This window comes from Camelina sativa, chromosome 6 (genome assembly GCF_000633955.1).
Source record: "Camelina sativa cultivar DH55 chromosome 6, Cs, whole genome shotgun sequence".
NCBI lineage: Eukaryota > Viridiplantae > Streptophyta > Magnoliopsida > Brassicales > Brassicaceae > Camelina > Camelina sativa.
The window spans coordinates 23,073,645-23,096,352 of record NC_025690.1 but is presented as its reverse complement, the minus strand read 5'-3'; the positions used below and the strand labels follow the sequence as shown (position 1 = coordinate 23,096,352).

The following is a 22,708-nucleotide window of genomic DNA, read 5'->3' as shown; positions in this document are numbered from 1 at the left end:
ATTCCCAACCAGTCGATGGGATGCATCAGCCAGTCGTATGCCTGGACCTGAATACTTCAGTAACATTCATTACGGTGAGTTACTAACAACATTGACGTGATTGAAACAAATGTGTGCTTGCATTAAACCATGTAAAACTCATTATCATTATAATAACAGGGGCAGGTGATGATCGAGGAACAGAAGGTGACTTTCTAGGTAGCTTTTGTCTGGAAAGAAAGATCGATCTAACAGGATACATAAAATGGTGGGGAGTCAACAAAACCCGTCAACCAGAATCTTCATCAAAAGCATCAGAGGATGCAAAAGTGGAAGATGCTGGTACTGAGCTTAAAACACTGGAACACACATCCCAGGCAACAGAACCATACAAGGTGCCAAACCTTGGCGTCCTTCGTGGCAGTCAGAAAAAAGAAAAAGAAATATCATCACCATCAAGCTCTTCTGCTTTAAGTATCTTGTCTCAGTCGCCTGCCTACAAGAGCCTAGAAGAGAAAGTACTGAAGATCCAAGAAAGCAGCACTAATGAAAACGATGAGAATGCAAATCGTAACATCATCAATATGGAAAAGAATCACGGCAAGGCAATAGAAAAACCAGTTGTGAGTCATGGAGTTCCTTTAGGCGGCGCTGCTGCTTCAGCTGCTTTGTCTCTGCAGAAAAGCATGTACCCACTTACCTCTCTCTTAACTGCTCCATTGCTCACCAACTACAATACATTGGATCCTCTTGGGGACCCTATTCTCTGGACACCATTTCTTCCTTCAGGATCCTTTCATACTTCAGAGGTTCGTAGTTATTGATATATTTGTGATGGAAACCACAGACTTCAGAGGTTTATTACAAGACCTCTTCCTTACGTCATTTTTATTTTTTCTCTCTTTCTTCTGCAGGTGACAAAGACAGAGACCAGCTGTTCCACTTACAGCTACATCCCACAAGAGAAATGAGCCGTTCCCTTTAGACTTATGTATGTCTGGTTCTCCTTTTGTATGATTGAATTCGTCGACTTGACATCTCTGTTTGTCTCTTTTATGGAGAAAAAGTTGGGAGAAGTGTAACGACAGTGGTCTGAAGCTGGAATGTACAGGTTTTGTTAGTGGTTGTGTTTTTTTTTTTCTTTTTTTTCAGCAGTACTACTTTTCAGTGTGTAATATAGAATCATCTTATCTTGTGTAAAACAGTAAAAAGTTACCATTATAGTATAAAAAGTTTGCTCTTAATACTTCTGCACAAGGTATAATTTGATTGTGACAGATTTAATCATACATCTCTACCAATTGTTACAAATATGTATCTACACATCATCTGCAAAACACTTTGATACAACTAACTGAATCCTACTGTCCAGACAGGGACTGAGTATATAACAGTTCCAATCGCAAAAGAAACTGCAATGGTAAAAGATGCATATACATAGGCTCTCCATGGGTAATCACTTTCTCTCATCGCATTGAACTCAGCCATTAAGGTCGAAACTGTGCTCAGACATCCCAACAGACCAAACTGTATGCTCGAAGCAACTGTGTTGCATGTTCTCGTGTTCACCTGTTTCCCAAATACAAAGAATGTTATCTTCTGTTATCTGTTTGGTAGAGATAGAGAGGGAGGGAGAGAGTTTATTACCGATTTCTTTAAAGTGGCCAATGCTGCCATAATGCAAGCTGCAGCTACATTTGCAATGAGGGTGCCAAATGGGACCCACCTCAAGTGTTGTCCATCTTTTCCCAGTCCACGTCCATTGAGCCGGGCTAAGAACCATCTGAGCCAGACACCAGGGGCTGCAACTAAGCAACCTAACCATAGCTGAGCCTCGCTTGTTCCTTTGTCAAATTCTTTCACAAGCAGAATGGAACTCGCTGTGAGTAAAGCCACAAGCAACACAAGCATAAGGGTCATGGACACGATATGGCTCTGGAAGGTGTTAACCTTAAGGCAAGTGTTTTTTTCCTCAGAAGAAGCTCTTCTATGAAGAAGCCATTTAAACCCTTTGGCCGTTTCCACTCCCAGAATTATAGAGTATGACGTGAGAAACAATCCTGTAAAGTTGTTTATGCTGTAAGCAAGTATGTAACATCCAACTTAGGAGGTGATTGGAGATTTTGAGAAAGGAATTTTTTGTTTTTACCTAAAAGAAAGCCAAGCACGGCAAATACCCATTGACCATCAGCACTAAGATCCAGCATTTTCTGGTTCCAACCGCTGAATGTTGTCAGGCTACCCAAATAACCAGTCGATAATCCTATCGCCACAAATTCAGAAACTCTTGCTATATCTGCTTTGAATACGACGCCAAACCAACCCATCAAGAATGAACCTACCTAAAAGATATCATCTAGAGAATTCATCTTAAGAAAGATAGGTTTATAACTAAAGATGAGATGAGTGCATTGCGACTTTTACCATGTTAGAGGGAAGATCAAGGTACAAGATGCTCCCATCACTTGTTACTCGAGCACCAGTTGGTCCAAACAATTTCTGCAGCAGATATCTCGTAATGGCCTGTTTATTTGGAAACAACGAGGGGATTCACAATGGTTAAAACCAAAACAAAGCACCACAGAGAGCCAGAAACAAACACCGAGAATAAGCATATCTCAAGAGTAAAGCCACAGGAATTTACCCCAAAAATCCCAAAAACAGCCAAGTGAATTAGACAAGATATGTATTCCAAGGACTTTGGTAACACGTACTCTTCCTTCTGTCCCTGTACAAACCACGAACTATCATAGATCAAAACATGGAACTAAGAAACCAAAACCAACAGTTTTAATGTAACTACACGAAATTAGAGATTGTCCCTACCAGGTTGTTTTCCTCAGGGGACAAGAGAGACTTGGTAGGTAAAGGAGATGCTGTTATGTTCTCAGGCAAAGGTTTGACTACAGAAGCTGTGTTGAAGGCTCGAAGATCATGTAATACATCTTGATCTTGAGGAGAAGTATCAAGGGTCCCTTGTTCAATCAAATCATCAGCAGACAAACGGCTGCTTCTACCAGCACTATGCCTTCTACGAAGTGAGCGATCCCCAATATCCCCAGCCTCTGAGACACTCTCACCATCGACGTCATTGTCAATCAGGTGAGGCAAACTACGTGATAAGCTTAAAGAAGAGCTCAAACTGCTCTCCCTACTAAAAGACTTAGTTCGATAGGGTTCTATGCGGCTTTGACCCGTATCCATAGGATTTGTAACCAAAACACAATGACTTGTTTAGAAGGTGCCCAATTGCTGGTGGTGAAAATGTTGCTCCCTTCACCTGCACATATTTTTTAAATCCACAGACACCAGACAAACGCAAAAGAAAAGACATTAAGGAAAGTTCAAGAAAGAGAGACAACAAGATATAATAATAAAACAATGTAGCAAGTAAACACATTAAATGAATTCACATAATAAATGAATTCACATAATTCATGATAGATGATGACTTTAGTTTATTAGGTTCTCTACAGAAGCAGGAAAGCGAATTTAAACAAGAAGGGATCCAAAAAAAAAAAAAAAAAAAAACGGTTCTTCAAGATTTGTCCTCCACTATCCCTAAAAACAAATGATAAAAAGTAAAAATTTAAGTGCTTTTCAGACTAAACAAATTGGAAAAGTGGAAATCGAAGAAAAAGTAAAGAGAAGAGAGACTAAAATAATAATCACTTGTATACCCACCACCAACCAATAAAGAAAGACGAATACATTTGATAGATTTTGGGGACCTATGTGGGTGAGTGATATAAATAGATGGGGTTTGGTTTTTGTGCATTGAGTCGTGTGAGTGCATATTCAGCAGCTTATTTACCTATTGGCGAATTCTCAGAATCAAACTTGATCGGGAAAAGTCGCCGGCGGAGAAATTCGAGCTAACAACAATCAGAGATTCCTTACTGGGGAGAAAAAGAAAACCATAAAGGATTATTCTCTGAAAATTAAAAAGGCAAGTTTATAATGTTCGATTGAGGAAGATAGGGAAGGACGGACAAGACAACGAAGCACAAGTAGGTTTATTATGAAACACACGTTCAGACAGAAGTTGATTGCTATTTAGAAAAATAAAAGAAAAATAAATAAAATCTGGGCCACAAAAGAGCTTCCGGCCCAATATCCAATATATGTTATTTAAAATTGAACCTACCGTATAGGCGTATATTAAAAAATTCAAATAAATTACTACAACTTAATGGTGTTATCGAGACAAAAAAACTTTATTTGTTAATAGTGTATAGTGTTAATAAACAAAAAAAATGAAAAAAAACCACAAAAAAAGCAATGGTGTTAAAATAATATTATGTCATTTACAAATGAGATGTCGTTGTTTTGTTAAATTTGATGTATTCAATGATATTATCGATTTGAGAAAACGAAAAAAAAAATAACTACGGTGTCAATTGTTAGTAATGTGGTATAATCAATTATTTTAACTGAATTTTTTTTTATGGATAAGATATATTAGTATATAAGTTTACATTTAAATAATAAACAAATATTTTAGGACTTGTTTCAAAAGTACTTAACAGATTTGTCAACCAAATATGTTTTGTGACGTCGCTAATGTTCGAAGGTTTATTTGCATTTTCTAATATGTTAAAATTGTAAATATAACATCATATTTTTTTAGTTTTTAAATAAATTAACTATAAAATAACAAAGCGTTTGTACGAAAAATCTTCAACCAATCAAACACTATTTTACTATTTTTTCGCCGAATTAATTAAAATCAAAAGCATACCAACTATGATCATCCATTTGACAAATGAATCAATTTTTTTCTTCAAAGACAAACTAATCAATTTGCTCAACAATGCATAGCTCATGTAGCAATTATAAATTATGATTTTGTATTTCTAGGTTTTATATTTGTATTTAATAGCTTATGCAAATTATTTACTCTGCTGCCACTATGACCATTAACTACATATTCAGAAATCAATATTAAATTACAATTGATGATATAAAACATTTACTTTTGTCTAAGTATAATCACACCCAAATTGAAAAACTGAATATGTTTTTAAAAAGCATAAAATAAAACCATGTGATCAAAAATCTCTTTTTCAAATATCATCTCAATGAATCATTTTGATATTAATCAAAAATATAAATTATTGTTAGCCAAAATTAAAATAATAAAAAGCCACCAAACTCAATCCAAACACCAACAACCAAATGTGCAATTATAATGCCAACAATCAATCATGTGAAGTGAAGGTAGCTTTTAACTTTTAGAAGATTTGTAATAAAAATAATAACTATCCCTCTTGTCAGTAAATAGCTTCATTTAGCAAATTAAAGAATATATCTCGAAGAGAACTTATTTTAATGGGATAAAGAGTTACCTGAGTCTTATTGGGTACATCCGAACAAGTGCTTAATTAACTCGTTGGCGTGACTGAGTCAAACAAAACAACATTAAATGAATCAAAATGCTCCACTTCTAATGTAGAGCCCATGAGAACCGTCCCCTACTTGGCTTTGACGCAAGGATTATTAATTTCTTGTTATGGATGGGTCAACATCAACGACTGTTTATTAAGATTATCTTAAGTGACATTAATCTAATCTAATCTTTCCTTACCTTGTTTGGGTTGGTATAATTTATCAATTCTCTTTTGTTTGTTTTAGTCAGTCGCTCTTAAGCTAAACAAGTTTCCTAATTCTCTTTTTACTGTTTTTTATGTCGACCATTTGTGTTATTTGGATTTTTGAGATAGATAAATAGATTTTTTTTTTTTTTGTAGAATGAGATAGATAAATAGTAATAAATTAATTTTTCAATCCATAGATAAAAAAAATTAGCAAAAAGAAGAAAAAAAAGGAAGCAGAAACAAATGTCAGTGAGGTGAGCCCAAGTCTTCGCCACCTCTCTCTGCTTTTTCATTGTTTGCTTTCCCAAGTTTGGAAAGGTTTCTTCTTGAAGCCAATCTTTTCCCCTTTGTTTTTCGATTACATTAGAATCTCTCCATCTCAATCTCTCTCGCTCTAGGGTTTTGGGTTCTCAGCGCTGACTTACTAAGGAATTTGGGCAACTGGGAACGAAATGGGTACTTGGAGGAGACAATTGAAGGCCATGCTCCGTAAGAATTGGCTCCTCAAAACTCGTCATCCCTTCGTTACTTCAGCTGAGGTTTCTCTCTCTCTCTCTCTCTCTTTCTCTCTCTCTCTCTCCGTCTGATCGTCCGTCTGAGCTTTCCTTCTGGGTCTTGTTTTTTTCTCATTTTGGAGGCGCTGAATTGAATTTGCTGTGTCTGTTTGTGAAAATTTTGTGTTTGAAAAGACTTCGAATTGGGTAATGTTGATCACCAACCAGCCTAAATTTTGATCCTTTTCTTTAATTTTGTTTGGGGCAGATTTTGCTTCCGACTGTTGTAATGTTGTTGTTGATAGCCGTGAGGACACAAGTTGACACCAGAATTCACCCTGCTCGCTCGTAAGATTACATTGTCACTTGTGTCTCTCTTTGTAAATTTTGTTACTAAAATTGGATTTTGATTTCGTTTCTTCTGGTTGATTGTTGCAGGAACTTAGAGAAAGATACGGTCGTCCAAGTGGGCAAAGGCATCTCTCCTAGTTTCCCTGAAATTTTGAAGCTTTTGGTTGCTGAGGGGCAATATCTAGCTTTTGCACCTGACACTGATGAAACGAAGAACCTGATCGACATTTTGTCTCTTAAGTTCCCGGAACTGCGGGTATCATCACTTCTTCTTTTTATGCTCCGTATAAAATCTTTTGGCTCAGTTTACTCTTCATATGTCATACGGTTAACCGAGCCTTGCGTTTTCTGTTTGCAGCTAGTTACTAAAATTTTTAAAGATGACTTAGAGCTTGAAAATTATATAACCTCTGTGGATTATGGTGTCTGCAGCCAAGTGAGGTATGTTTTGTTCTTTGTTTGAGCTGATAAGAAGGCAATTTCATCTCTGGTTTCTCTTCGCCTTCAATTTTTTTCTTTCTGTTGATTCTGTGAACTGGTTAGCATTTCTTGAATAATGGCAGTATCTCCTTGGGTTAATTGCAATATGCTACAACTTTGATGATAGTACTACCTGAACAAAACTGGTATAAGGGAAATATTTTGACTTCACATGTCCAGTGTGTCTGCATTTTATCTTCACGAGTAACGTAGTCTTATAACTAGCTGTCTATGCTTTTTTCGTTTTTTAATGTTAAACTAATAAAGCCTCATCATGTTTTCTTAGGAACTGTTCGAATCCAAAAATAAAAGGAGCAGTGGTATTCCATGAACAAGGACCTCATTCATTTGATTATAGCATCCGCTTGAACCACACATGGGCATTCGCAGGGTTCCCTAATGTCAAGTCGATCATGGACACAAATGGACCTTATATCAATGATCTGGAAATGGGGATTAATTCCATACCAACAATGCAATACAGCTTCAGCGGATTCTTGACTGTATGGTCATTTACTTATTTTCATTGAAAGTTCGTTTAATCTGCGCCCATGATTTTTCTATTATCTTCGTAGCTCTCCCCATTAAGCTACTTGGCAGTACAGTAGTCAAATAATTCTTGTCTGTAGACTATATATATACCATGCTATTATAGGGAATTTAGAGTTATTCAAAGAAATTCCAAATCTGGTGGTAGATTATCACACAGTAAACCAGTAGTTACAATTTAGTAAACTAGATCAACTCATCAGATTTGAATTGAAATTCTTGAAATAGGAGGTTTTATCTTGCTTTTCCCCCGATTTTGATTGGTCTTATACCCTTTTGCAGCTTCAGCAGGTGGTAGACTCTTTCATTATATTTGCTTCTCAGCAAAATCTCGACTTGCCATTATCACATTCAAATTTTGGTTCAGCTATACGCTTTGAGCTGCCATGGACTCTGTTTAGCCCCTCAGTGATACGAATGGTTCCATTTCCAACCCGCGAATACACTGATGATGAGTTTCAGTCTATTGTCAAAAGCGTAATGGGATTGTTGTATGTATCAGCTGCTTTATGTTTTCTTTCGGTTTCCCGTACATATATGTATGGTATTTGAGTCTTTGTATGGTTTGGATGATTATATAATTGTTGAGCAGGTACCTTCTGGGATTTCTGTTTCCTATCTCCCGGCTTATCAGCTACTCTGTCTTCGAGAAGGTTGGTTTGGGTTTATGTACTTTGCTTACTTTGGAAAACAGCTGATAGATATTATGCGTTTACAAATAGTTTTTGTTTTCTACCAATATTTGTTTCACTGAGGCTTTTTTTCTTTCTGAGCTTGCAGGAACAAAAAATAAGAGAAGGACTTTACATGATGGGCTTGAAGGATGAGATATTTCATTTGTCTTGGTTTATCACTTATGCATTGCAGGCAAGTTTTTCTGCTTGAAATTTGACTTGTGAACTTTTGTTTGCCTCGTCCCATGGCTATGATCAAACCACAAGTTGTCAACAATATTGACTTCAGCTGGAAAAAGCAGACGCTTTACTTCTTTCGATATATGTAATAACTTTTAGTTCGAGGTATTCTTTTTCTTTTCTAACTAGACTTTCTTCTGCAGTTCGCATTGTGCTCTGGGATTATCACAGCTTGTACGATGGGAAGTCTCTTTAAGTATAGTGATACGACACTAGTCTTCACATACTTCTTTTTATTTGGGGTCAGCGCAATCATGCTCTCATTTATGATATCAACATTTTTCACTCGAGCAAAGACAGCTGTGGCAGTTGGGACCCTAGCCTTTCTCGGAGCCTTCTTTCCTTACTACACTGTAAACGATGAATCTGTCTCCATGTAAGTTTAGGCTTTTTTTCTTTTCTTTTTTTTTCCGTGACAGCTGTATTATGGATAGACAAAAATTATGCTCATCTTCGTCACAAACATTTTTTCTAGAATACATTAATGTAAAATTAAGTGTCGGTCTTGTAGGGTATTGAAGGTAGTTGCTTCTTTGCTTTCGCCTACTGCATTTGCTCTCGGGTCAATCAACTTTGCTGATTATGAGCGTGCGCATGTTGGACTACGTTGGAGCAATATATGGCGGGTATGGTAGTTATGTTTGTGGCTACATGCCAAGGTTGATTCTGCTTTTATTCTTAACCTTTGTTTTGGTCAATCTTCATGTAGGCATCGTCTGGAGTAAGTTTTTTTGTCTGCCTCTTAATGATGTTAGTCGACTCTATTCTTTACTGTGCACTTGGTCTTTATCTGGACAAGGTATTTTGTGAGCTGATTTTTTGTTCTTGATATTGTTTCTTGTTAAAAAATAACTGTAATCAGGAGGTTTATTTTTGGGCCTAATCCAAGAGTTTATTTCCTCAGGTCCTCCCCAGGGAAAATGGTGTGCGGTACCCATGGAACTTCATCTTCAGCAAGTGTTTTGGGAGAAAGAAAAAAGACTTCCAAAATCCCATTCCAGATCCCGAAACTAATATGTTTGCGGAGAATATAGAGGTTACTCAGGGAGAGCCTTTTGATCCTGTTATTGAATCAATAAGCCTGGAAATGAGGCAACAAGAGCTTGACGGGAGGTACATTCCTATCCCAACCCGAAAACTCCAATTAATGTTTTACATAGCTGGACATCAAATTCACCTTTAGTGTTTGCTCTGTAGGTGCATACAAGTTAGAAATCTGCATAAGGTCTATGCCTCAAGAAGGGGAAATTGTTGTGCAGTTAATTCATTGCAACTTACATTATACGAGAACCAGATACTTTCACTTCTGGGTATGTCTTTCCTGTTTATTAGACATTCTCATCTCCTCTAACCTCACTTGTATTTGCTTACTAAAGTACCAGGTCCAAATTGTAATGTTTCAGAAATTGTAGTTTGAATTTATTCTTTTGGCCTTTTTTCTGAAACTTTACAATTTGGACCTGGTACATTACAATTTCCATAAATTATATGATTTCGCAAACAAAAGATCTAATTTTGTTCACGAGCTCTTGTGCATAGTGAGGCTAATTTGGTCAGTTTGATATTTGTATTCATTGTTGGGATATTCAATTTTAACATATTAAGAAAGTTTCAATTTTGATATTTTCTGTTCCCGGGCTTTATCGTCTCAATGTTGTCTCTGATGAATATTGGTCTCCTTCATGAACACCATGCATGAAAATCACGTGAAGAAAAGCTATTGCGAATTTTGATATTCTCTTTAAAGCTTGCTTCATTTGCTTGAAGGGCATAATGGAGCTGGTAAAAGCACAACAATATCAATGCTTGTTGGCCTTCTTCCCCCAACGTCTGGAGATGCCCTGATATTTGGAAACAGTATTATAACAAACATGGTAATATTTTTCTGCTGTTCTTACTTGAATCTCTAATCTTCTTGCATAACCAAAAACTTCTGACTTATAAGCTAGTTAGATAGGCATTCTTTTTTCTAGCATCACTTTAATACTTTTTGTATCCTGCTAATTCTTGCATTCTTGTTTCTGACTATATGAATCTCTTTCGGTAGGATGAGATACGGAAAGAACTAGGTGTTTGCCCTCAGCATGACATCCTCTTTCCAGAACTGACAGTAAGTGAAAGAAAATCCCTTCTTTTTCTCTGGTCTTATTCTAAGTGAAGGATGTGATGCTTGCAATTCGAATCAACATGATAATATTATCTTTAAGTTTATAATATGATCAAGGAAAGGGATCAGAAAATTGTTCAGAACTGTCAATTACGTAAACCACTGCTAGGCTCAAGCTTGTTGTAGTGGATTCAACCTTGATGATCTAATATAGACATAAGCGTTAGAGAAAATGTTCAGGTATATTCAGTGATGTGACTGGCTTGTGGTGGCTATTCCTCGATCATGCCACTTTTTTTTAGCATAGGGACAAACCAACTACCAGTTGTGTGCGTTGCGTTTAATATCCTTCTCTCATTTTTTGTATCTTCTTTAATCGAGAGTACTTGCTAAATATCACGTAGGAACATGTATTGTAAGATGAAACATTTATCTGCCTCTCTTGTTTGTTGAATCGTTTCATTCTATGCAAAAGTTTCAGGCTTATGACAGATTAGATGTTTTTCCATCCGAATATGATGTCTGAATGGTTTATATCTACTGTAGGTTAGAGAACACTTGGAGATGTTTGCGGTTCTTAAAGGTGTTGAAGAAGGTTCCTTGAAGAGCACAGTTGTTGATATGGCGGAGGAAGTAAGTATGTAATGAAATACAAGCTTTGTGGATTTTCCCTCTCCAACAAACCACATTCACAAACTTGGATTTCTGAATTTCGTTTTGATAGAATCTAGTTGCTAATGCTAGTGTGGCCTACAAGCATTAAAATTTCAGACTGCCTAAGTTTGATTCTGTAATATAGTTGTGGAGGACGACAGATGAATTCAGTTTGTGGAAACTGTAGTTTTCTTCCCTGCCAATTTTGGGTATAAGTCACAGCTGTTTGATCTTGGGTATTGATTTCTTCCAGGTGGGATTGTCTGATAAAATTAGTACACTTGTACGGGCACTTTCCGGAGGCATGAAGAGGAAATTGTCACTTGGAATCGCATTGATAGGTAACAGTAAGGTGAGAAGGAAACACAAAGACATCTTATTTCGTATGTTTCTTCTAGTTAGTTGTCGTTGAATATGCTTCATCTTTCAGGTGATCATTCTCGATGAACCAACCAGTGGAATGGATCCGTACTCAATGCGTCTTACATGGCAGTTAATTAAGAAAATTAAAAAGGGTAGAATAATATTGTTGACAACACATTCCATGGATGAAGCTGAAGAACTTGGAGATCGGATAGGAATCATGGCTAACGGGTCTCTTAAGTGTTGTGGCAGGTTAAGTGTTTCTAAACTATTCTTGACTTTTTCTGTAGCTTGTCCTTCTTTTCGTTTTTTATTTAATTTATTTCATATAAAGTTAGGAAGAACACAAATTATACCAAGCATTCACACCATGGGATTGCTTAATTTGAGTTGGTTACTATGAAGTGATATGATGGAGTTGGTTTTTTCAAATGGTTGCTCATGAGTCGTAGAAGGTGTTTTGATTTGGTGTTGATGGTTCGACATTTGTTTTTTTAAAGAAAAGATTCCCCAAACTTATGCTATTTAACTAGACATATAAAGTGCTTCAGAAGTAAAGAAAAATTGTCTCTTTTTCTGATCCATATGAATTATTCATGTTGTTCAAAAAATAAACTGAATTATTCAGGTATAGTTTTCTGAATTTCTAGTTAACCATTAAGCACTTAACCAATTATTTTTGGGGCTTTTTATGGCTAAGCAGTTCGATTTTCCTGAAGCATCACTATGGGGTTGGGTACACTCTTACGCTTGTAAAGGTTTGTTTGAATTCTGTTCATTTTCGTCAATGTTGTTAATATTTATATTTAGGACATCTTTAACCGGTGGTAATCTATGTTTTAGACTTCTCCTGCTGTCTCTGTTGCCGCACGTATAGTTCATCGTCACATTCCATCAGCAACCTGTGTGAGTGAGGTATATTACTTACATTCTCTAAGGAGATTGAGAGCATCTGAACAACTAATACATTACATGAAAGAATGAGTCTACCTTGCTGCATGCTGCATGCTGCATGCTGTGATACTTTGCAAAGGTCCAAAACTTCTAGAATAGAGCATCTTTTAGTTAATATCTTCCAATTGTGACCTGAGTTCCTAAAAAATGGATATCATAGCATATTAATGGCTGCAGATATTTCCCCTAGAGTACTTTGTTACCACTTTTATATATGTTTAAAGCCCGTTTCTTGCGTAATCTTTGTAAGTGATGATTGTCCAGGTGGGAAACGAAATTTCTTTCAAGCTTCCTTTGGCTTCCTTGCCTTGTTTTGAAAACATGTTCAGAGAAATCGAAAGTTGCATGAAGAATTCTGTTGACAGATCTAAGATTAGTGAGATTGATGACTCAGATTATCCTGGTATTCAGAGTTATGGTATATCTGTCACGACACTTGAAGAGGTGTTTCTGAGAGTTGCTGGTTGTAACTTAGATATCGAGGAGAAGCAGGAGGAGATATTTGTCTCTCCTGATACCAAGGCTTCTCTGTTATGCATTGGATCTGATCAGAAAAGTATTATGCAACCTAAGTTGCTATCAAGTTGTAATGAGGGCGCTGGAGTTATAATTACCTCAGTTGCAAAAGCTTGCAGATTAATAGTTGCTGCAGTTTGGACTTTCATTGGATTCATCAGCATGCAATGTTGTGGTTGTTCCATTATATCTAGGTCAATGTTTTGGCGGCATTGCAAAGCATTGTTTATAAAAAGAGCAAGATCTGCTTACAGAGACCGCAAAACAGTGGCATTCCAGTTCATCATCCCAGCAGTTTTCTTGCTTTTTGGCCTTCTTTTTCTTCAGCTCAAGCCACATCCTGATCAGAAATCCATAACTTTGACAACTGCATATTTTAATCCTCTCCTGAGCGGCAACGGTGGTGGTGGTCCGATACCTTTTGATCTGTCTGAGCCAATTGCCAAAGAGGTCTGTTGAGTCCCATTTATATTTTGTGATATCTCTGAATGGTACGTTCTCGCATTTTGAATAAAATTAGGTGGCATGTTATTCTACTCGCTCTAGTAACTATCACCGTGATCTTGGTAAATCAAAATGCATTTTCACTCTCTTAACTTCTACACAGGCATAAGAAAACTAATTGCTTGCTGACGTATTCGTTTCACTATTTGAGTTACTGGGTGTAGAGGGTTTGCTCTTACGCAGCTGTCAACAATTTACCTTAGGTTTTGTTATAAGTAGTAAAGCAAGCACTAGTTCTGTTACGCATTCAATTGTTAAATTTATTACATGATTTTGATCACAGTGCCCTATGGTTGAGTCCATATTACTAAACATTGTTTGTGTTCAATTTTTTTCTTCGATGCATGCAGATTGCACAATATATCGAAGGAGGCTGGATTCAGCCCTTGAGGAATACTTCATATAAATTTCCTAATCCAAAAGAGGCATTGGCTGATGCAATTGATGCAGTAGGTCCCACGTTGGGGCCCACTCTGCTTTCAATGAGCGAATATCTGATGTCTAGTTTTGATCAGTCCTACCAGTCAAGGTAGGCATAGGTCACTAACAGATTCGTGTTTTGTTATATTTTGTGAAATTTAAGCTAGATAACCCATGTGCTCCAGATATTGCTGCCTTCTAGTATTCTGTTCCCCTGTTCTTTTTTGCTAGAAGTGAGGGTTCTCATGATTTAACCTATGCATTTAAAGTTGGGAGGGCCCTTTGTCTCATCGATTTGTGCCAATCTGAAAGATGCATTGGTCATATAAATTTCTGCTTTTAAAGTTATGTATGATTTTCTTGTTTCGTAATATCTAAATGAACATTTTGTAATTCTGCAAGGCATGCCTTACACTGTTATCAATCAAAGAGTTAACATTGTTTTAGACAAAGCATTATTTTCTTTACATTTAACTTTCCTACGTTGGTGACCTCTTTGGGAATGTTACAGAGTACTGTTTTATGTACTGACTTTGCTAAATGCTACGTGTGAGTGTCTTTAGGTATGGGGCAATTTTAATGGATGGCCAGCATCCAGATGGAAGTTTAGGATACACCGTGTTACACAATGGTACTTGTCAGCATGCTGGTCCAATCTACATCAATGTTATGCATGCTGCGATTCTCCGACTTGTTACGGGTAACAAGAATATGACAATTCAAACCCGAAACCATCCTTTGCCCCCAACAAAAACTCAGCACATACAGCGTCATGTATGTCTTTCTTTTTATAGTAGTTCCCTCTCTGTGGTATCAATATTATTATTTTTTTGAAATTATGTTCAGTTTGAGCGATAGGTTAGAGTTGATTGGATCTCTCAAACTGATTGTCAGTAAGAGGGAACCAATGTAAAAGTCTGTAGAAAAATCGACAGGCTTCTACCTTATTTTTCCTCTGACACAAAATATCAGATTCTAATGTCCATCTCTTCTCTCAAAATTGTTTTCTTCGTATCAACAAATGTCACGAACCAGTAGTTTTGATCTTATTTTCTGTTCATTGCAGGATTTGGATGCCTTTTCCGCTGCAATTATTGTTAACATTGCGTTCTCATTTATCCCGGCTTCCTTTGCTGTTCCCATTGTTAAGGTAAGGTCAAACGTCAAGAAGTTTTGGCATAAGGTTTTTCTTTAGTGCTACTTTTACCAATATTTTGTTCTGAATCTCTCTATAAGTATTTTATTTTATTCAGGAGCGGGAGGTGAAAGCAAAGCATCAACAGCTTATTAGTGGGGTAAAATTTTCTCTGGAATACCAAATATAAGCATGTTATCAGTCCCAGGTTCTTACTTTTAATCCTAAAATTGGCCTCATGATCATTTATGGCTTGCAGGTTTCTGTTCTTTCATACTGGTTATCAACATACATATGGGATTTCATCAGTTTCTTATTTCCGTCAACATTTGCAATGATCCTCTTCTATGCTTTTGGTAAGTTGGTTTTTGATTTTCATTTGCATTTGAACTTCTATTTCATTGTACTACTTTGCTATAAACTTACTGAAATTATTGATTTCTTTCCTTAGGTCTGGAACAATTTATTGGAATAGGTCGGTTTCTTCCGACTATCATTATGCTTCTGGAGTATGGCTTGGCAATTGCATCATCAACATACTGTCTTACGTTTTTCTTCACCGAGCATAGCATGGCTCAGGCAACTTCTAGCTACCCTATGCTCTTACCCATATTGTTTTTGTTTTTTCTTTTTCCTCAGTTACTTCATACTGTTAGATGTTTTTTACTGATGGATAGGTGTTTTTGCTGTAATCGCAGAATGTTATTCTTATGGTCCACTTCTTCTCTGGTCTTATCCTTATGGTTATCTCATTTGTTATGGGCCTTATTCCAGCAACTGCTAGTGCAAATTTATATCTGAAGGTGTGGAATCATCTAATTACTTGACCTCGGTGAGCCTTGAAAAGACTAGGAACTGATTCTTTTTCGTATGCTTCTACAGAACTTCTTCAGATTATCGCCAGGATTTTGCTTCTCTGATGGATTGGCTTCATTAGCCCTTCTAAGGCAGGGAATGAAAGACAAATCTAGTCATGGGGTGTTCGAATGGAATGTCACTGGAGCGTCCATCTGTTACCTTGGTTTGGAGGTTCGAGTCTTCCATGTTCTTCAACAATTTTGTCTACTTCTTTGAAAGCCTGAGAAAATGGATCCTTCATATGCTACTGATGTTATTTTTTTAATGGGATAAACACAAAACTATAGTTGATTTATATTATAGCGACATGAAGTATAACTGAAATTATATTTGACAGAGTATATTCTACTTCCTTGTGACGCTTGCGCTTGAGCTCGTGCCTGTCCAAAAGGTGATGTCGTTCTCAATTGGGGAGTGGTGGCAGAATTTCAAAGCTTTCAAGCAAGGTGCTGGTTCTAGTTATACAGAGCCACTTCTCAAGGATTCGACTGGAGCCGTTTCCGCTGATATGGAGGATGACATAGACGTGCAAGAGGAAAGAGACAGGGTGATGTCGGGGTTGACAGACAACACCATGCTCTACTTACAGAACCTGAGGAAGGTATTAAAGCCTACTCTTTTTAGCCAAGAGTTAACAGATATTCGCCTCTCTTTTTTCTGAAAGTACTACTGTTTCAGGTATATCCTGGTGGCAAACATCAGAGCCCAAAAGTAGCTGTACAGTCTTTGACTTTCTCGGTCCAAGCAGGAGAATGTTTTGGCTTTTTAGGGACGAATGGAGCTGGGAAGACTACTACCTTGTCTATGTTATCTGGTATATTGTGATTCCTTGGTGTTTGGAAACTATTCGTGGAGCTGTTATCTTAAATACTTAATGACAGCTAAATAAACAACTGCAATTTCTGAAGCAATAGCATTGACTATTTTCACTTCTTTGGGTGTAACAGGAGAAGAAACCCCAACTAGTGGAACTGCCTTCGTCTTTGGCAAAGACATAGTAGCGAGTCCCAAATCTATCCGTCAGCATGTATGTCAATTCATTGACTTTAACCATCTCACTGAGTCCGTAGAATTAACATTAAATGTTAAAATCTGTTTTGTCTCTCCTACTCAGATTGGCTACTGCCCCCAGTTTGATGCGTTATTCGAGTATTTGACTGTGAAGGAGCACCTTGAACTATATGCAAGGATCAAAGGAGTAGTTGATCATAGAATTGATAATGTAAGTGGTACATATTCAGATTTGACTTTTGATGCTTGCTTACACGCCTTGATGAGTTCTGTGATTCCCCAATAGTAGTGTAGGTTTTGGCCAAGTTAAATACCAACACAACATTGAAATAAATCATCTTTCTCTGCCGTCTAGGATAAGATTCAAAAATGTATCCAAAACCACAATTATACGATTAGGTATATTATATATCTAACTAGTGGAAGTTCCTAATTGTATAATTCTGATATGTATTATCTAATAACAGGTGGTTATGGAAAAGTTAGTCGAGTTTGACTTGTTAAAGCATTCGCACAAGCCATCCTTCACGCTTAGCGGCGGAAACAAGCGCAAACTATCCGTTGCTATTGCAATGATTGGAGATCCTCCTATTGTCATCCTCGATGAGCCATCTACAGGTATAACCAAATCAAAATTTTGGCTGACTTGCCTGACCAGTTGGACTTTGGAATCACTAACGAGGACTTCCTTTCTGTTCTATTCTTCTATTCAAGTTTTTGGTGTTTTTTGTTAAATGCTTCAGGTATGGATCCTGTTGCCAAAAGATTCATGTGGGATGTGATATCCCGCTTGTCGACAAGGAGTGGAAAGACAGCGGTCATTCTGACTACTCATAGCATGAATGAAGCTCAAGCACTTTGCACTAGGATCGGGATCATGGTATTTTTTTAACTCCTTTTGAACTCTTTAGGGCGTTAGATTTTAAATCTTTAATTTCAACCTCACAGAACCATACTCCTCAAATTACAGGTAGGTGGCCGCCTAAGATGCATAGGTAGTCCACAACACTTAAAGACACGCTACGGAAACCACCTTGAGTTAGAGGTACTTTTTACAATGCTGTTTTGTTTCAATGGTGGGAAGGATCATTTTTCAAAGCTTTTGCATAATGTTAGCTGTCTTACAAATTAGGTCAAACCCAACGAAGTCAGCAATGTGGAACTGGAGAACTTTTGCCAAATGATTCAGAAATGGCTTTTTAACGTTCCTACGCAGCCTAGAAGTTTACTGGGTGATCTCGAAGTTTGTATAGGCGTTTCTGACTCTATTACTCCTGATACGGCTTCAGCATCAGAAATCAGTTTGTCTCCAGAAATGGTACAAAGCATTGCCAAGTCTCTTGGCAATGAGCAGAGAGTGAGTACTCTAGTACCTACCATGCCTGAGGAAAATGTGCGATTCGATGACCAGTTCTCAGAGCAGCTGTTTCGAGATGGTACGAGCACAAATGTTACATACATTTTTAGCTTTTGCCTTGTTTCACGAATTGTGCATAAAATATGTTTTATTCGTTTGATACTGCACAGGTGGTATTCCACTTCCAATATTTGCCGAGTGGTGGCTAACCAAGAAAAAGTTTTCAGCCTTGGATTCTTTTATACAATCTTCGTTCCGCGGTGCAACATTCAAAAGCTGCAACGGACTGAGTATTAAGTACCAGGTAATTAAACACGAAATCTCATTGGCTCTAAGATTGCTCTAGGATTTGTGCTCAATGTTTCTATATGGGTTATGTGGCAGTTGCCATTTGGAGAAGGGGGATTGTCACTTGCGGATGCATTTGGTCACCTTGAAAGAAACCGGTAAGACATTCTTCTCTTAACTGTTTCTACTCCATGATCCACACAAATCAGTCTTTGTAAGTCTGAGGAAAGAAATTTGCTTCTTTCTATGGCAGGAATCGGTTGGGAATAGCTGAATACAGCATAAGTCAATCCACACTTGAGACCATATTCAATCATTTTGCAGCTAACTCATAACCAGTGGTACTGATACCATTATTGCGGCTTGTATAATCAAAACCCTTCGTGGCCACAGCCCGAAGAGATATCTAATCAAAGTCATAATCTCATTTTTACCCAACATGGTTGTAAATATGGTATATAGATGAGAAAACTGTGCTCTTCATGTTTATATATATACACGATGTTTCATAGTTTGACCATGATGAAACTTTATCAATAACACAAAATCCGAAATTTGTCGGACATGCTTTGATCTTGCATGTCTTAAAAGATTATATATATGCAAACTTGTAAGAATCTTTGAGAAAAACTGTATAATCATTAGGAATAAATGCTAGGAAGATCTCAAACGTATTGTTCAAACATATTAAGACAGTTGAGGTAGTTTTCTATATGGAAATTTGAATCTTACTACCACCCCACACATTGTTAGATGGTCTTTTAAACTCAATTATGTAATAATGATTGATCCGGTAATCGTTAGAATTACCAGATAACATAGTCAAATGATGAATCGTATGTAAGCCACACACATTGTTAGATGATTTAAGTCAGATGGAGAAATCAGTAACCAGACAACATAATCAAATGCATTGATTATCTTCCCATGACAAATTTATCTCCAAGAACCTGCCAAGTGAACCCAAAAACAACAAATAGATTAACCTAAATAAGGATCCTCTCGAAAGATAAGCAGTGTAAAAGAAGTTAGGGTTTCCGGGATACCCTAACTCGCAGTAACTAGTAAGTATATGAGAAACTGTGCTCTTAATTTATGTCTACCTATACACTAATACACACGATATACCATGTTTTGAACACGAAGCTTAATCAATACAACACAGTCAGAATCCGAGATTTTTCGGACATATGTAATTCTGATCTTGTCTGATCTTGCATGTCGACTTAAAAGAGTACTATATATAGTGATGCAAAACTTGTAACAATCTGAAGAAACTGGTTTCATCTAGCGATTTTTTTCATTCAAGTTTTACTCCGAACAACTTAAGCCCATCATCTTCTTCATTAGCATCCTCATCGGTTTCATCTTCGTCTTCTCCTCTATATCTCTCCACCAACTCCATAAGCTGCTTGCATTTCTTCTTGGTTTTCCCGAGTTCGGAGCTTAATAACTCGTTTTCATTCTTCAAGCATTTGTTTTCGTCGAGTAATGCAGTGTATACAAAAGACGAGGAAGTGGAGGAAGACCGTTGATCCTCGTGGTGATGCTCAATCCCAAGCGGTTGATGATCTTCTTGATTCACCGTCGTTGTTGGTACAACCTGATGATGAGACTTGTTGCGTGACCAATGTTGGCTCTTCCTTCTTCGGATATTGCTCATAAGCTCTCTTTGCCCCTTTTGGAACATCTCATTACTAAATTCCCATCTTATCGTCGTTACTTTTCGGAACCCCTATAAGATTTTTGTAACCATACTGATTAATGTCATTATGGAAATCCACGTACAAACCCCTATACAAGTGTTATTATTCCTCTATAAAAATATTACTTTATAGATTAACTAGCATGTTAATTATAGAAATATTATGCTATTCAGCCTTTTTTTGTTTTTAACGTTATTATTTAGAAANTCTGATCTTGCATGTCGACTTAAAAGAGTACTATATATAGTGATGCAAAACTTGTAACAATCTGAAGAAACTGGTTTCATCTAGCGATTTTTTTCATTCAAGTTTTACTCCGAACAACTTAAGCCCATCATCTTCTTCATTAGCATCCTCATCGGTTTCATCTTCGTCTTCTCCTCTATATCTCTCCACCAACTCCATAAGCTGCTTGCATTTCTTCTTGGTTTTCCCGAGTTCGGAGCTTAATAACTCGTTTTCATTCTTCAAGCATTTGTTTTCGTCGAGTAATGCAGTGTATACAAAAGACGAGGAAGTGGAGGAAGACCGTTGATCCTCGTGGTGATGCTCAATCCCAAGCGGTTGATGATCTTCTTGATTCACCGTCGTTGTTGGTACAACCTGATGATGAGACTTGTTGCGTGACCAATGTTGGCTCTTCCTTCTTCGGATATTGCTCATAAGCTCTCTTTGCCCCTTTTGGAACATCTCATTACTAAATTCCCATCTTATCGTCGTTACTTTTCGGAACCCCTATAAGATTTTTGTAACCATACTGATTAATGTCATTATGGAAATCCACGTACAAACCCCTATAAAAGTGTTATTCCTCTATAAAAATATTACTTTATATATTTACTAGCATGTTAATTATAGATATATTATGCTATTCAGCCTTTTTTTGTTTTTAACGTTATTATTTAGAAAAATAACACTCGCTATGTGTTTTTACTTTATAGCAGAGGAAAAAGGTGTAGTCATTTTATCATTCACCCAAGTTAATAAATGTTCATATATGGATCAATTACCGAAGAAAATAATTTAGGGCTAGTAAACTCAAACAAACACAAATACTGTTATAACTGCTTAATTGAAAGAGTGGAGCATATACGTACGTAAGTATTGAGCTGGCGAACGAAGCTAGAGAAGTTGCAATGCTTGAAAAGTGTTGGTAAAAGATCTCTAGCGAACTCCGCCGGCTGCCACACGACGAAGCCAGTTCCGTCTTCGTTCCAAGATATAACCTCGTCTGTTGTCGGATCCTCCACCACTTGATAGGTCTTTACCAAGAACGGTGGCGGTGGCTGTGGCGGAGACGGCGGCTGTGGTTCCGCCGTGGATGTTGGCTTTCCGATCATAATGGCCAATGGCAAACGCTCCTCGTCGTCGTTATAAATATTATCGTTACACCGTAAATGATAACCAGCCTCTTCCATAGTCGAGAAGTGCTATTCTTGAACAGAACAAATAGTAGAAGATCTCAAACTAGAAAGACGTAACACGACTCCACAGAAAGAGATAGAGACGTTACTTATTTAATAAGGTGGTTGAGACAAGAATATAAATACTTTGAACCTTTTTCAAGGAACATACGGTTCTAACATGCATATAATCATGATGCATATACTTACACACAACTGTGTTGTAAATATTTTGTTAAAATTATAAGAAAGACGATGTTTGATGTGATGTAATTTTTTCAGGTTTGAAACCAACCATTGATATTTGATCATATTTACGTTGGATCCACGAAGTTTGTTTTCTTAAACACAAAACGCTTGTCTCTAATAGGTTTAGGCTAACACAATATTTGCATTTGATTTTTGTATGGTTAATATTTAATACGTGATTTGTTAATTTTTTACAGGGAAACTGCATTAGTCATTGCATTTACCAACCGAGTTCTAATATTGTCAATATATGTTTAGTAGTAACGTGTATGTTTGATTAGACATATAGGGAAAAAAAAATCACGAGTTATGGTGTGAATATACACACATATATTTATGTATGTTGGTAAAATAGGATATTGTGATATGAAGCAACTAGTTTGGACCCCTTTTAGGTGTGCTGGTACTATCAATTTACAAAAACGATGAACGCAAATCATGCATATTCTTCATCATGTTTACCTATATTCGTAAAATTGTGTTTGTGCTCATGAGTAATCAAGTACCAGTTATAAAAAAAAGTTTCTAGAATATTAAAATATAGATCATTACATGGCAAAAATTACCACTTAGAAGAAGTTGTATTCTTTTAATTAAGCAAATCTTTTTTTATAGCTCGTATTTTCAAAGTGATAGGAAATTTAGTATTTCGTATATAAAGAATAATTATGGTCTTGCTTCGTTATAATTAGCTTTCTTGTTTTGTAGGAGCATGTAAATTGTTCATTTTTTCAAAATTGATGACTATCTTTTTGACTTTTTCATGCTTTATACATTACTTTTCGACACCTTAACTTATATATATTATTATATTTTAAA

The 22,708-nt window shown here is 36.8% G+C and overlaps 5 protein-coding genes across 7 annotated transcripts in view; 2 read left to right on the top strand and 3 right to left on the bottom strand.

Annotated features, from left to right (window-relative positions):
* LOC109124409 (AP2-like ethylene-responsive transcription factor At2g41710) overlaps nt 1-1,223 on the top strand; it is a 4,051-nt gene extending 2,828 nt beyond the window's left edge. For both annotated transcript variants that reach the window (XM_010519364.1, XM_010519363.1), the window contains exons 8-9: nt 160-788; nt 894-1,223. In XM_010519364.1, the coding sequence (XP_010517666.1) occupies nt 160-788; nt 894-950 (686 nt within the window). In that variant the 3' untranslated portion in view covers nt 951-1,223. The remainder of the gene's footprint in view (nt 1-159; nt 789-893) is intronic.
* Nucleotides 1,122-4,013, bottom strand: LOC104793088 (fluoride export protein 1-like). The gene is made up of 7 exons (XM_010519365.2): nt 3,794-4,013; nt 2,806-3,259; nt 2,624-2,707; nt 2,404-2,502; nt 2,129-2,321; nt 1,627-2,039; nt 1,122-1,548 (listed from the first exon to the last, which is right to left on the bottom strand). Exons 2-7 carry the CDS (start codon nt 3,181-3,183, stop codon nt 1,330-1,332), a joined length of 1,386 nt encoding a protein of 461 aa, XP_010517667.1. The 5' UTR covers nt 3,184-3,259; nt 3,794-4,013; the 3' UTR covers nt 1,122-1,329.
* LOC104793085 (ABC transporter A family member 1) lies at nt 5,837-19,042 on the top strand. 2 transcript variants are annotated; one of them, XM_010519362.1, is made up of 40 exons: nt 5,837-6,115; nt 6,339-6,418; nt 6,509-6,677; nt 6,780-6,862; nt 7,188-7,404; nt 7,733-7,941; nt 8,043-8,103; nt 8,231-8,317; nt 8,508-8,740; nt 8,876-8,990; nt 9,074-9,163; nt 9,269-9,477; nt 9,562-9,674; nt 10,132-10,238; nt 10,412-10,474; nt 11,018-11,104; nt 11,379-11,477; nt 11,556-11,740; nt 12,192-12,246; nt 12,332-12,403; nt 12,707-13,408; nt 13,813-13,991; nt 14,446-14,656; nt 14,949-15,032; nt 15,136-15,177; nt 15,277-15,373; nt 15,469-15,596; nt 15,716-15,820; nt 15,900-16,046; nt 16,213-16,476; nt 16,554-16,689; nt 16,823-16,902; nt 16,990-17,097; nt 17,354-17,504; nt 17,630-17,766; nt 17,857-17,931; nt 18,019-18,322; nt 18,414-18,547; nt 18,628-18,689; nt 18,785-19,042. In XM_010519362.1, the coding sequence occupies exons 1-40, from the start codon at nt 6,029-6,031 to the stop codon at nt 18,864-18,866; spliced, it is 5,649 nt and encodes a 1,882-aa protein (XP_010517664.1). In that variant the 5' UTR covers nt 5,837-6,028; the 3' UTR covers nt 18,867-19,042. The 2 variants fall into 2 exon arrangements, with proteins under 2 accessions (XP_010517664.1, XP_019082320.1); XM_019226775.1 differs by lacking the exons at nt 5,837-6,115; nt 6,339-6,418; nt 6,780-6,862 and having other exon boundaries at nt 6,601-6,677.
* Nucleotides 19,490-20,381, bottom strand: LOC104793084 (heat stress transcription factor B-3-like). Its single transcript, XM_010519361.2, has 2 exons — nt 20,376-20,381; nt 19,490-20,266 (listed from the first exon to the last, which is right to left on the bottom strand). The coding sequence occupies exons 1-2, from the start codon at nt 20,379-20,381 to the stop codon at nt 19,832-19,834; spliced, it is 441 nt and encodes a 146-aa protein (XP_010517663.2). The 3' UTR covers nt 19,490-19,831.
* On the bottom strand, nt 20,455-21,823 carry LOC104793083 (heat stress transcription factor B-3-like). The gene is made up of 2 exons (XM_010519360.1): nt 21,335-21,823; nt 20,455-20,972 (listed from the first exon to the last, which is right to left on the bottom strand). The coding sequence occupies exons 1-2, from the start codon at nt 21,653-21,655 to the stop codon at nt 20,538-20,540; spliced, it is 756 nt and encodes a 251-aa protein (XP_010517662.1). The 5' UTR covers nt 21,656-21,823; the 3' UTR covers nt 20,455-20,537.